Source organism: Cebus imitator, unplaced genomic scaffold, assembly GCF_001604975.1.
Source record: "Cebus imitator isolate Cc_AM_T3 unplaced genomic scaffold, Cebus_imitator-1.0 Scaffold18, whole genome shotgun sequence".
NCBI lineage: Eukaryota > Metazoa > Chordata > Mammalia > Primates > Cebidae > Cebus > Cebus imitator.
In genome coordinates, this window is record NW_016107333.1 from 2,920,338 (window position 1) to 2,932,368 (window position 12,031).

The 12,031-nt window shown below is 48.2% G+C and overlaps 1 protein-coding gene across 1 annotated transcript in view; it reads right to left on the bottom strand.

The window, feature by feature from the left end:
- Nucleotides 1-1,228: 1,228 nt before the first annotated feature.
- The window catches only part of PPP1R16B (protein phosphatase 1 regulatory subunit 16B), a 122,580-nt gene continuing 111,777 nt past the window's right edge, over nucleotides 1,229-12,031 (bottom strand). The window contains exon 11 of the mRNA XM_017512008.2: nucleotides 1,229-6,056. Coding sequence (XP_017367497.1) covers nucleotides 5,550-6,056 — 507 coding nt within the window. The 3' untranslated portion in view covers nucleotides 1,229-5,549. The remainder of the gene's footprint in view (nucleotides 6,057-12,031) is intronic.

Here is a 12,031-nt window from a genome sequence, read left to right on the forward strand (position 1 = left end):
TCTATATTTGCTGTCTCCAGTTCTCTTCCAGCCCTCTTCAGTCAGGCTAAAACCCTCACTGCTTTACCAAAACCCCTTGTCAGGTTCATCATGAATTCCACACAGCTAAATAACAGTCAATTTTCAGCCTCCATCTTCTTCGTGTAAATGAAAAGAGCATCATAAATGTGAGAAGTTACCATCATTATTTAGCAATGCCTCTCCCTCTCTTTCCCTCCTCTCCCATTCCCATCCATTTGTGAAGTTTCTCAGGACTAAGTGTGGGGCCTTCCATGTGTCCCTGCTCTGGTATCCAGGGTCCAGGAGGCAACAAGAGAGCACCCTTTTCACCCTCTTTCAAAACACCAACAAAGTTCTGTGTGGGACAAGGACCAAGGACCGTGGTCTGAGGCTGTGCAATCACAGCTTCTCTGTGCCTCAAGGTAAAAAAACAAGAATGGCCAGGACCATAAGCAAGTGAAAGGAAGAGCTGGAATGGGGCAGGGGGAAGAGTACGGGACGCGTCAGTGCACTCCAAGAATGGGACAGAGGAGAGGTGCACTCTTGTTACATATAAATGTCATCGGGGCCAGTGCAGTGGCTCACGCCTGTAACCCTGCACTTTGGGAGGCCAAGGCAGGCGGATCACTTGAGGTCAGGAGTTTGAGACCAGCCCGGTGAACATGGTGAAACACTGTCTCTACTAAAAATACAAAAAGTTAGCTAGGCATCATGGCCAGCACCTGTAATCTCAGCTATTCGGGAGGCTGAGGCAGGAGAATCGCTGGAACCTGGGAGGCAGAGGTTGCAGTGAGCAGAGATCGCACCACTGCACCCTGGATGACAGAGACTCCATCTCAAAAAAATAAAAATAAAAATAAAAATAAATAAATAAATATCAGGAAAACTTTGGAACATGTATGGAATAAATATATGCTATTATAGGGCTTCATGTTAACTTCAAAGAGAATATTTGACAGAATGAAGGTCATTCCCAACCACCCACCTTTTCTTGAAGTCATCAGTTTTTACCATCTCCCAGTCTGGAGAGACATCTGCTCCAGGTCTGAGCCCCCTGAACTCCCTCTACTTCAGGGGCCTCATTCCAGAGCCCTCCGCAGGAAGCCGGGAGTAAGGGGGAAGAGATTAGAAGCCCTCACCCACCCTCTACTCCAGACACGTCCTCTTTGTGAATTTAAGTCAGCACTGTTCAAGTGAGCTCACAGCAATAACCAGTCACACTAGCAGGTGTTATTAAAAGGAATTTAATAATTTTAATTAAAAACTCTTAACAGCGATTTCTGTCACAGGCCTTGGCAGCTGGAAGCAACTCCAGGGACATGTGCCCCCTCTGGGATGTGGCTGAGCCACGGTTTGTGACCCGAGGCCCAGCAGTGCCACGTGGCGAGGGGCTACCTGGAAGTTACTTCAGTACGATATCAAAGATCTGCGAGGATTTTTTTTTAAAAAAGTTTTAAATATATTAGACTCTCTTGATTGCCATTTTTACACAAAGCTGCTGATACAGTATACAGAGTTTTAACTTTTTTTTCACATAAAATACATTTTTTTTTAAGTGATCTCTGTACATCAGTGGCTTCTGGTCTGGTGAATTATTGCGGAGGGCTGGGGGTCTGCAGACTTTTCCTGGGTGTGCAGAGCCAGGCCCCGCATGGTGGCACTTGCAATGCCCATGGGAAGCAGGCCCTCTGGCCAAAAAGAGACTCCTGTCAGGGAGAGGGCTATAGCTTCTGGCACAGGGGGTCGCTTTTACAGAGTCATCCACTGACCATTGGACCTTTTGCTCTTATGTGCCCTGGGGGAGGGGAGACCATCCCCAAGTTACAAATAGCAAGAGTTCAATACAGTCTTTCTGGGCATCTTAAAAGGAGCACCCTTCTTGAAAGTACCCCAGTATCCTGCTCTAGGAGAGACAGCAGGTGGGTGAGAGAGCTCAGGATGGAAAGGTATCTGACACCAACAACCAAAATGGTCTCATGTTATTACAAAGCCAGCAAACTCGTGGGGCAGGACAGGGGACACACCCTTGTTAACTGTTCTAAGCCCCTTGGAAATGGATCAAACAGTGCAGAGCAGTTTTATTTATGCTGCATATTTGATGGAGAATTCTATCCTGAAGTCTTCAGTAGCCCTGGGCCTACAGTTTATTCAGCTTCCCTAAGCTACTCGCCAGAAACTCACAGCCTGGTGGTAGCTGCCAACTTTCAATTGTTTGGGGCATATGATGGTGAGCCATGCAGCACCTGCTTTGGAAGTGACCTCCTTTAATCTAATAAGGAGCTGCCACAGGACCTGGGTCTCAGCAGGAGCTAGGCATCTGGTTGACTTTGCCAGGTTTCTTCCAGCTCCCGGATGCACCTCTGCCATAAAGGGAGGCAGATTCCTGAGGAAAGGCTTTGATGCTGAAGGAGGCAGCTCCAGCTCCTTTTCCTCCCAGTATTCATTAGTGGGGTGAGGAAGCTCTGTAATAAATGAGCCACTGTGAGCAAGAAACAATGACTTTAAAAACCTGAGATGCATTTGGCAGCAAATTGCAGAACAGTCTTCTAGATACTGATCTCAAGCTGCTATTACAGAGTCCCCCAAAGATGCTGGCTGAAGACAGCTATCACTGAAAGTTCCAGATGGACCTGGATGATGTCTGCTTGGAACCCATGATCCAGCATCTGTACTTGGTGGCAAATGTTATCCAGGGATGGCCATGACAGCTGTTACCAGCTAAAGGGATTCAGACTCTAAGGATTCTAGGAGCTGAAAAGCAAAGGGTGGCTGGACCAAGATGCAGACACTTTGCCTCAGGTGACTTCAGTGGGTCTGCTGATGCCTGTGGTCCCCAAGGGACAGAAACCACAAAGAACAGTTTTCCTTACTCTGTCTTATTCCTCCTTTATCTGCAGAGCCTAACATACTTGTTGGCATGTCGCAGCTACTCAGTAAATTATATGAGTGAATTAATTTTGGCTCATTCATTGAGGGTTGGTCTTCAGCTCATCTCTCAACACCCAGGAGACCTACAGGGAAAGCTCCCCAGGGACTCCAGAGATGGAATGGTTTATCCCTGGGTGAAAACATGAGCCAATGCCTGAGTCACCTGTGTGTGAAGTCGGCTCCTGTCAGGGAATCAGCTGGGATTCCCAGCCTTCTGGGTGTAGAGGAATGGCCCAGGAGGCAGGAGGCATGCAAAAAGGAGGGAACGGTCTCAGGCGCTCAGTGGGTGGGGCAGTATATGCCTTCAGTGTTTGGCCCCTGAGCAAAAAGAAAACCTGCACAGCTCTCTCCTGAGGAGCATGTGGCTTCCCTCACACTCCCTACCTTGTAGCCAAGGTTGGCTCACGAGGGATTTCAGCAACAGTCTGGGGTGATACTGTTTTACAGCCAAAGGTAAGTGTGTTTTAGATCATCTTGTCCTGTTCTGGCCAGAGCCTGAGATATTAAAGAGCCCACCCCAGATGCCAGCGACATGGGAAGCATCTGTACACCTGTCTTCAGCCTCCTGAGCCGCCTCCAACTCTACTCTAGACTACATCTAACCTGGCGTTGGGGTGGAGGTGCCTGATGCTGAGAACCTCTCCCCTTCCAGCAGCCACCAAGGGTACAGTCACTCCCATGGACCCTGTGCTCTCTGGCCCAGTTCCCCTGCTCCTGGGAAAGCATACCCAGGTCCCTTCAGGTCCAGTTCCCTCTGTGGGTTATGGGGCCACGGGGGCCACATAGTAGGGGGCTAAAAATGACAAAGAGCAGACCCCATAACTAGAGCTGTGGCACAAGGCGGGGACGCTCTTCCAGCCCCAAGCTCCTAGTCCAGGTACCCCTCAGGGAAAGTTTCTCGTAGACTGAGAAAGAAGTGGGTTAAAAAGAACCCAGATCTGTTCCCCAAATTAGAATCTGGACCTAGGGGGCCCCTTCAGAGCTCTAAGGAGGTAGTTTAAGGACAAATCAAAGGCGCACAGAGCAGGGGACACACCTGCAGCTTGTTGGTTACACCAAAAGATTCTGGCTGAGCCTGTGGGCAGTGGGGGTCCTGGGAGCATCAGCAGTGAGGGGAGAACAGCCATTCACAGTCCTCCCTCCTCAGCATCAGGAAACCTGGGGCTATGAAACTGCGGAGCTGGGCAAGACCCAACTCCAGCCCTACCACGGATCTCCTGAATGCAGGACAGGATACTGACCATGTGAACCCTGGGTTCGCAGCCTTGGGGCATCACCACTCCTGCAAGACCAGGCTGGGAGCCCCTGGGCTACACAGGAACTCAAAAGGGCTGACTGGCAAATCTGCCTTACCAAGCATCCTCAAAAAGGCAAAAGCTGGGCCCAGGGTCCTGAGCACTGACTGATGTGGGTGGATGGGGGTGGGAGGTGGAGGCAGGCAGGCCCCTAACTGCTTGCTCTGACAGCTCAGTCTGAAGAGGGCTGGCTGAGATGGGCTGGGCTGAAACAGTCTAGCTATTCACAAAGATCTCACTGTGCTGGGCTCTGTCCCTGTTAACCAGTGGTATTTTCTTATATTAACTGGCCTCTTTCCCTGGAAAAGCATTCCTGTGGTAGCTCCTCATTTAGCTTCATTTTTCCAGCACCAGCCAGTAAAACCCAGTGACTGTGATACGATCCACAGAAAGAAGCGAATTCAGTTACCTTCCTCCCTGTAGGAGTTTTACAGACTAAAGGAATTTTTTAAATCAGATACACTTTGGTAAATACTGACCTTGTCCCCGTCCCCCACCCTTCTGCCTTTGACACTTCCATCCAAGAGCAAAGCATGATTTGATTGATTCCAGGAATGGAATCACCGGGTTTCCCCCTCCACCCTGGATGGTCATACAGCTGGCTCCTGGCATGGGCAGAAGTGTGCCTCTCAACAAGGCTGCAGGGAACAGGTCTGTGCCCATCTCATCTATCCATGTAGGTTCCTGGCTCCCTCTGAACACAACGAGGACTTCTTGCCCCTGCCAGGTGTGGCTGGTGGCCCAGACCTTGGGATGACTCTGAGCAGGACTATGGGTCTCAGCTTAGCAGGCCCCTTCCCCTGCTAAAGCCACATTGGCAGTGGTAATGAGACTCTGGGTCTTAACTTCCATCCTTTTGGGAATACCCCACACATTCTCAGCCCCCTTGCTTCCCCTGAGCCCAGGTATGTCATTCCTACACACACTGATCGAGTGTGTGTGTTTGTGTGTGTGTGTGTGTGTGTGTGTGTGTGTGTGTGTGTGTGTTGATATGTGACATGCACGTACTGATCCGGAGAAGCCTTTATACCAAGAATAGAGCTGGGATCTCAAGCCCACCCTCCCAAGATCAGATAGCAGAGTGAGCCAGGAAGCCACAATGGGCCTTGTGTCAGATGGCAGACGATGCAGCAGGAAGCAGAACCATGGGACATGGGACATGGGATGCTATGGGCAGCCAAGTGAGGGGTGGGGTCTGAGTTCCTCTGAAAAGCAGAGCCCACCTGTCCCCAGCTGCCCTCTGACACCTCCCCAGCCAGGGCTGATAGGCTGGCCTGGATTCCAGGAGCCTCTCCCCAGTAATCTCCCTCCTCCATCGCATGGAGACTAGGAGATACGGCAACAGCCATGCACCTTCTCCTCCATCTCCTCTATGGGGGCCTTGAACTTTAAGAGTGGGGGATCTCCGCTGGTGACCGTGTAATACACCGAGGTCCCATTGCTGCTGTATGGTGAAGTTCTGCCTCCGATCAAGGGGGCCTTGCCTTCACTGCTACTCTCGCCTGTCCTGGCCATGCTGCTGCCCAGGTGGGTGCTAAGGAAGGGGTGACTGAGCAGCTTGGCTGCAGCCCGCTGCCGCTTCAGCTCCAGAAGCGTTTGAGGGCTCTCCTTGTAGCTGCTCCAGGGTGGGGTGGCGTCGGCCACGCCAGGGTTGCCATAGGCCATGCTGTAGTCGGGCACCTCATGCACCTTCCAGACATCCCCATTGGCCAGTGCATACTGGTAGGCACTGACTGGGGCCCGGAGGCCATTCTCAACAGGCATGTCCAGTTCACCTCGTGAGATCTTGGTAGGAAATTCGGAGAGTAGCACGGGCTTCTCCAGCCTGGGGTTCTGCGAGTGAGAAGGACAACATTACCAGCTGGCTGGAAGATCTGAACCTACTATCCACCTGTCTCTCTGCTGAGGGCATCGTTTTTTGGATCTCTCCTCTACTTGTTTTCCCTTCCTGGGTATTGGGGCCAAAATCATCCTTAGGGGAACCCCCGATCTATGAATTTTCATAGAGCTGACTGAATCTGGCCTTGCTCCAGAGCCTGGATCAGGACCCAAGGCCTGATCCACCCTTGGGTGGATCACGAGGTCAGGAGTTCAAGAACAGCCTGGCCAAGATGGTGAAACCCCATCTCTGCTAAAAATACAAAAATTAGCCAGGTGCGGTGGCGGGCACCTATAATCCCAGCTACTTGGGAGGCTGAGGCAGGAGAATCACCTGAACCCGGGAAGCAGAGGTCGCAGAGACTGCATCCTAATGACACATGTGAAGCCCTGGATCCTTCTCAGCCCAGACTTTTCAGTTGAATAAGCCAATAAATTCTTTTTCTGTGTAAGTCCATTTTAGTTGGGTTTTTCAGTCACTTGTAATCCTTCCTCTGTATTTGAAGCGCATCTCACAAAGATTCTTATCCAGGGATCTTGAATACCCAATAATCCTTGGATAACAAGAGCTTGAAAAGTAGCTGCTTCCTAAAAACTATAAACTAAAAAATAGATACAGGCAACAATAACTAACATTTAAAGCACAGCAAAAATCACCATGAACAAAGTCAGAAGACACATGAAGAAACTAGAAAAATATTTTCAACATATATGACAGAAAAGAGACTAATTTTCTAAAAGTATAAAGAGCTTTTTTTTTTTTTTTTTTTTTTTTGAGACAGAGTCTTGCTCTGTCACCAGGCTGGAGTGCAGTGGTGTGATCTTGGCTCACTGCAATCTCCACCTCCCGGGTTCAAGTGATTCTCCTGCTTCAGCCTCCTGAGTAGCTGGGATTACAGGTGTCCGCCACCACACCCAGCTAATTTTTTTGTATTTTTAATAGAGAGGGGATTTCACCATGTTGGCCAGAATGGTCTCAATCTCCTGACCTCGTGGTAGGCTGCCTCAGTTTCCCAAAGTATTGCAATTACAGGCGTGAGCCACCGCACCCAGCCAAAGAGCTCTTAAAAGTCAATTTTTTGTTTGTTTTGGAGACAGTTTTCCTCTGTCGCTCAGGCTGGAGTGCAGTGGCACAATCTTGGCTCATTGTAACCTCTGCCTCCTGGGTTCAAGCAGTTTTCCTGCCTCAGCCTCCCAAGTAGCTGGGATTACATGTGCGCACCACCATCCCCAGCTGATTCTGTATTTGTGTAGAGACAACATTTCACCATGTTGGCCAGGCTGATCTCAAACTCCGGACCTCAAGTGATCTGCCCTCCTCAGCTTCCCAAGTGCTGGGATTGCAGGCATGAGCTACCGCACCCAGCCAAAAATCAATTTTTAAAAGCCTATCTACCCAACAAAATTAGTAGGCAGAGGATACTAACATGCAGCCTAGAGCAAAATACATAGATATACATGGCATTGGAAAAAATATTCATCCTCACTAATCATTACTAATATAAAAATTAAAACAACAAAATATTACTTTTAGGTATACTGACAAATATTTTTAAAGTTTGTTATTACTCAGTGTTGGCTGAGAATATAAATTGCTACAGTCTCTTTCGTGGACAATTCTGCATCATCCTTCAATCAAAAAAAAATTTTTTTCTTCTCTCTGCAGCTCCTCAGTAAAATATAATAATAATTTCTTTTAGAGAAGAATGTATACTTTGCACCAACAAGCCAATTTCACAGATTTCCTCTCCCATTAGTGCAAAGCCTGAAGGTCATCACTGGGCAAGCAGGAAATTGTGGCCAGTACTTCTATTGGAATGCTCTGTAGCTGGCAAAAAGAATGAAGGGGCTGGGCGCAGTGGCTCACACCTGTAATCCCAGAACTTTGGGAGGCTGAGGCAGGTAGATCACCTGAGGTCAGGAGTTTTAGATCAGTCTTGCCAATATGGTGAAACCCCATCTCTGCTAAAAATACAAAAATTAGCTGGGCATGGTGGCATGCACCTGTAGTCCCAGCTACCCAGGAGGCTGAGGCAGGAGAATTACTTGAACCTGGGAGGCGGAGGTTGCAGTGAGCTGAGAATGTACCATTGCACTCCAGCCTGGGCAACAGAGAGAGACTCCATCTCAAAAAAAAAAAAAAAAAAAAATTAAGGAAGTCTCCACAGGCTGGCATGGAAAGATGTCCAAGATTTTAGGTATAATCTATATTATCTAGTTTCTAACATATATATGTTAACATACAGTAAAGCAAAGAACACTTTCCATAGTAAGTTTCCATTTATGAGTGTGTGTTTCTTCTCTTTCTCCTGTTAGTGTCAGTGTCTCACTATGTTGCCCAGGCTGGTCTTGAACTCCTGGTCTCAAGTAATCCTCCCACCTCGGCCTCCCAAAACACTGGGATTACAGGCATGAGCCACCAAGCCCAACCTTTTTTTTCCTTTTTTTTTTTTTTTAATGGCTCCTTCTGAACTATGCAGGCCAGCTGATGCCATCTCATGGGGAGACAGTTTCTTGGTGGTCTAAGTGAGTGCTTCTCAAACTTTGATGTGTATGTGAGTTGCCTAGGATATTGTTAAAGTCCACATTCTGATTCAATAGGTCTGGGCTGGGGCCTGAAATTCAGCACTTCTAAGAATTTCCTGCTGATGTTTAGAATGGCAAAGATCTGAGACACTGATCCCATCTTGGATGCACATTGGCATCATCTAGAAAGTTAAAAAAAAAAAAAACCTGTACAGGCCAGGCGTGGTGGCTCACACTTATAATGCCAGCACTTTGGGAGGCTGAGGTGGACGGATCACCTGAGGTCCGGAGTTCCAGACCAGCCTGGCCTGGCTAACATGATGAAACGTGTCTCTACTAAAAGTAAAATACAAAAATTAGATGGGCATGGTGACACGTCTCTAATCCCAGCTACTCAGGAAGCTGAGGAAGAAAATTGTTTGAACCAGGAGGTGGACGTTGCAGTGAGCTGAGATTGCACCACTGCACTCCGGCCTGGGCAAACACACACACACACACACACACACACACACACACACACACACACGTACAACACCAATCTGAAAACATCACATAGTATATGATTCCAAGTATATAACATTTTGGAAAAGCAGGACTATGGAGACAGTAGAAGATCAGTGGTTGCTAGGGTTTGGGGAGGAAGCCTAAGTAGTGAGACAGCCCTGGTCTCTTTAACCAGGTGTTCACAAATTCAACTATCTAATATAGCCACCTAAATCACTTGGTGAGATCATTCTGTGTGACACTATCATATCATGATAGACATGTGACATTACGCATTTGTCAAAAAACCCACAGGAGGTACAACACAAAGAGCAAACCCGATGTAAACTATGGGCTTTAGTTCATAATAATGTATCAATATTGGCTCATCAGTGATAACATAAGCACCACACTGATGTGAGTTGTTAATAACGGGGAAACCAGGGTGGAGGGGGGCGTATATGGGAAATATCTGCACTCTCCACTCATTTTTCTAGAGTTCTAAAACTTCTTTAAAAAAATAAATAAAGTCTATTAGTTTAAAAAGAAAAAATGCCTGCTTGGTGCAGTGGCTTATGCTTGTAATCCCAGGACTTTCGGAGGCTGAAATGGGAGGATGGCTTCAGCCTAACAGTTGGAGACCAGCATGGGCAACATAACGAGACCCCGCTCTTTACAAAATCTAAAAGTTAGGCCAGATACAGTGGCTCACACCTGTAATCACAGTACTTTGGGAGACCAAGGCTGGCAGATCACAAGGTCAGGAGTTCGAGACCAGTCTGGCCAATATGGTGAAATCCCGTTTCTACTAAAAATACAAAAATTTGCCAGGTGTGGTGGCGGAGAAGCAGAGGGTGGGGGGAGCTACTCAGGAGCCTGAGGCAGGAGAATCGCTTGAACCCAGGAGGTGGAGGTTGCAGTGAGCCAAGATTGCACCACTGCATTCCAGCATGGGCGACAGAGACAGAACAAGACTCTGTCTCAAAAAAAAAAAAAAAAAAAATTAGCTGGGCATGGTGGTAGTGTGTGCCTGTGGTCCCAGCTACATGGGAGGCTGGGCAAGAGGATCACTTGAGCCCAGGAGGTTGAGGTTGCAGTGAGCCATGTTTGCACCACTGCAGTCTAACTTGAGTGACAGAATGAGACCTTGTCCCCCCCAAATAAAACCCCACCTATATCCATCTCCAGCATCAAAAATGAGAGCACTGAAGAAAGACAGAATAACCCCAGCCTGAAGGATGCAGGTTAAAGGAAAGAGGTTTTCTCATGATGCAGGGAACTTCTAAATGTATTTATTTGCCTAATGCTTAATGAGGTACAAATAATGGGCTGAGTCCCATACAAATAGGCATCATCATCTTGGCAATGTTGAACTGAGATACTGGAAAACAGGAAGGCTAAACAAAACCCCCACATTTTGTATTCTGGGGAATGGCTGACTGCACAGAATCACTCTTCCTTATAGGATTTCCAGAATGCTCAGATGACCCCTCTTTTTCCTAGGACAACCTGACACAGTTCCCCAAATTCTCATTCTTTTCTCTGCAATGAATGATCAGATAAACTCTTTTTTTTTTTTTTTTTTGAGACAGAGTTTCACTCTTGTTACCCAGGCTGGAGTGCAATGGCGCGATCTCGGCTCACCGCAACCTCCGCCTCCTGGGTTCAGGCAATTCTCCTGCCTCAGCCTCCTGAGTAGCTGGGATTACAGGCACGCACCACCATGCCCAGCTAATTTTTTGTATTTTTAGTAGAGACGGGGTTTCACCATGTTGACCAGGACGGTCTCGATCTCTTGACCTCGTGATCCACCCGCCTCGGCCTCCCAAAGTGCTGGGATTACAGGCTTGAGCCACCACGCCCGGCCCAGATAAACTCTTTTCACCACATTTAATCAACTGAAATTAAACTCTTGCCAAATGACTTTTTTTTTTTTTTGAGACAGAGTCTCACTCTGCTGCCCAGGCTGCAGTGCAGTTGTTTGATCTTGGCTCACTGCAAACTTGCCCTCCCAGGTTCAAGTGATTCTTCTGCCTCAGTCTCCCAAGTAGCTGGGATTACAGGCACCTGCCAACACGCCCAGCTATTTTTAGTAGAGGCAGGGTTTTGCCATGTTGGCCAGGCTGGTCTCGAACTCCTGACCTCAGATGATCCTCCCTCCTGGGCCTCTCAAAGCGCTGAGATTACAAGTGTGTGCCACCGTGCCCAGCAGTAAATGATTTAACTAAATTTTAGTTAAGCTGTTCCCCTCCCTACAGGATCCTGGACTTTGACTCACCCAGAGGGTAAACAAGCACTGCAATGCAGAAAAACTCTCCTGAAGACCCTTCTGGAAATGTGCTGACCACGGGATACACATTCCTGGTCACTGTCCAATTACACCACCTGCTCGTCCCACCCCCCACCCCCAGTCCTTGCAGCCTCTGTCCTCCTCCCTAGGAAACAAACTCCTTTCTCCCTGACCTCTGTGATCCTTGCCAATTCTGTGGTCGAAGCATTTGGCTTACTGCTGCAATCACTTCAAAAACAGTCTCTCTTTAGCTTTAACCATAACAACACATATATACAATGCCCAGGTTCTGACTTAGTCTGTCTGGACTGCTGCTTAGACATCAGATTAAAAAACAAAGGGCGCAATGACTCACACCTGTAATCCCAACACTCTGGGAGGCCAAGGCAGGTGGATCACTTAAGGTCAGGAGTTCAAGACCAGCCTGGCCAACATGGGGAAACCTTGTCTCTACCAAAAAATACAAAATTTAGCCAGGCGTGGTGGCGGATGTCTGTAGGCCCAGCTATTCAGGAAGCTGAGGTGGGAGAACCGCTTGAATCTGGGAGGCAGAGGCTGCAGTGAACTGAGATTTCGCCACTGCACTCCAGCCCAGCCTGGGTGACAGAGTGAGACCCTATCTCAGAGAAAA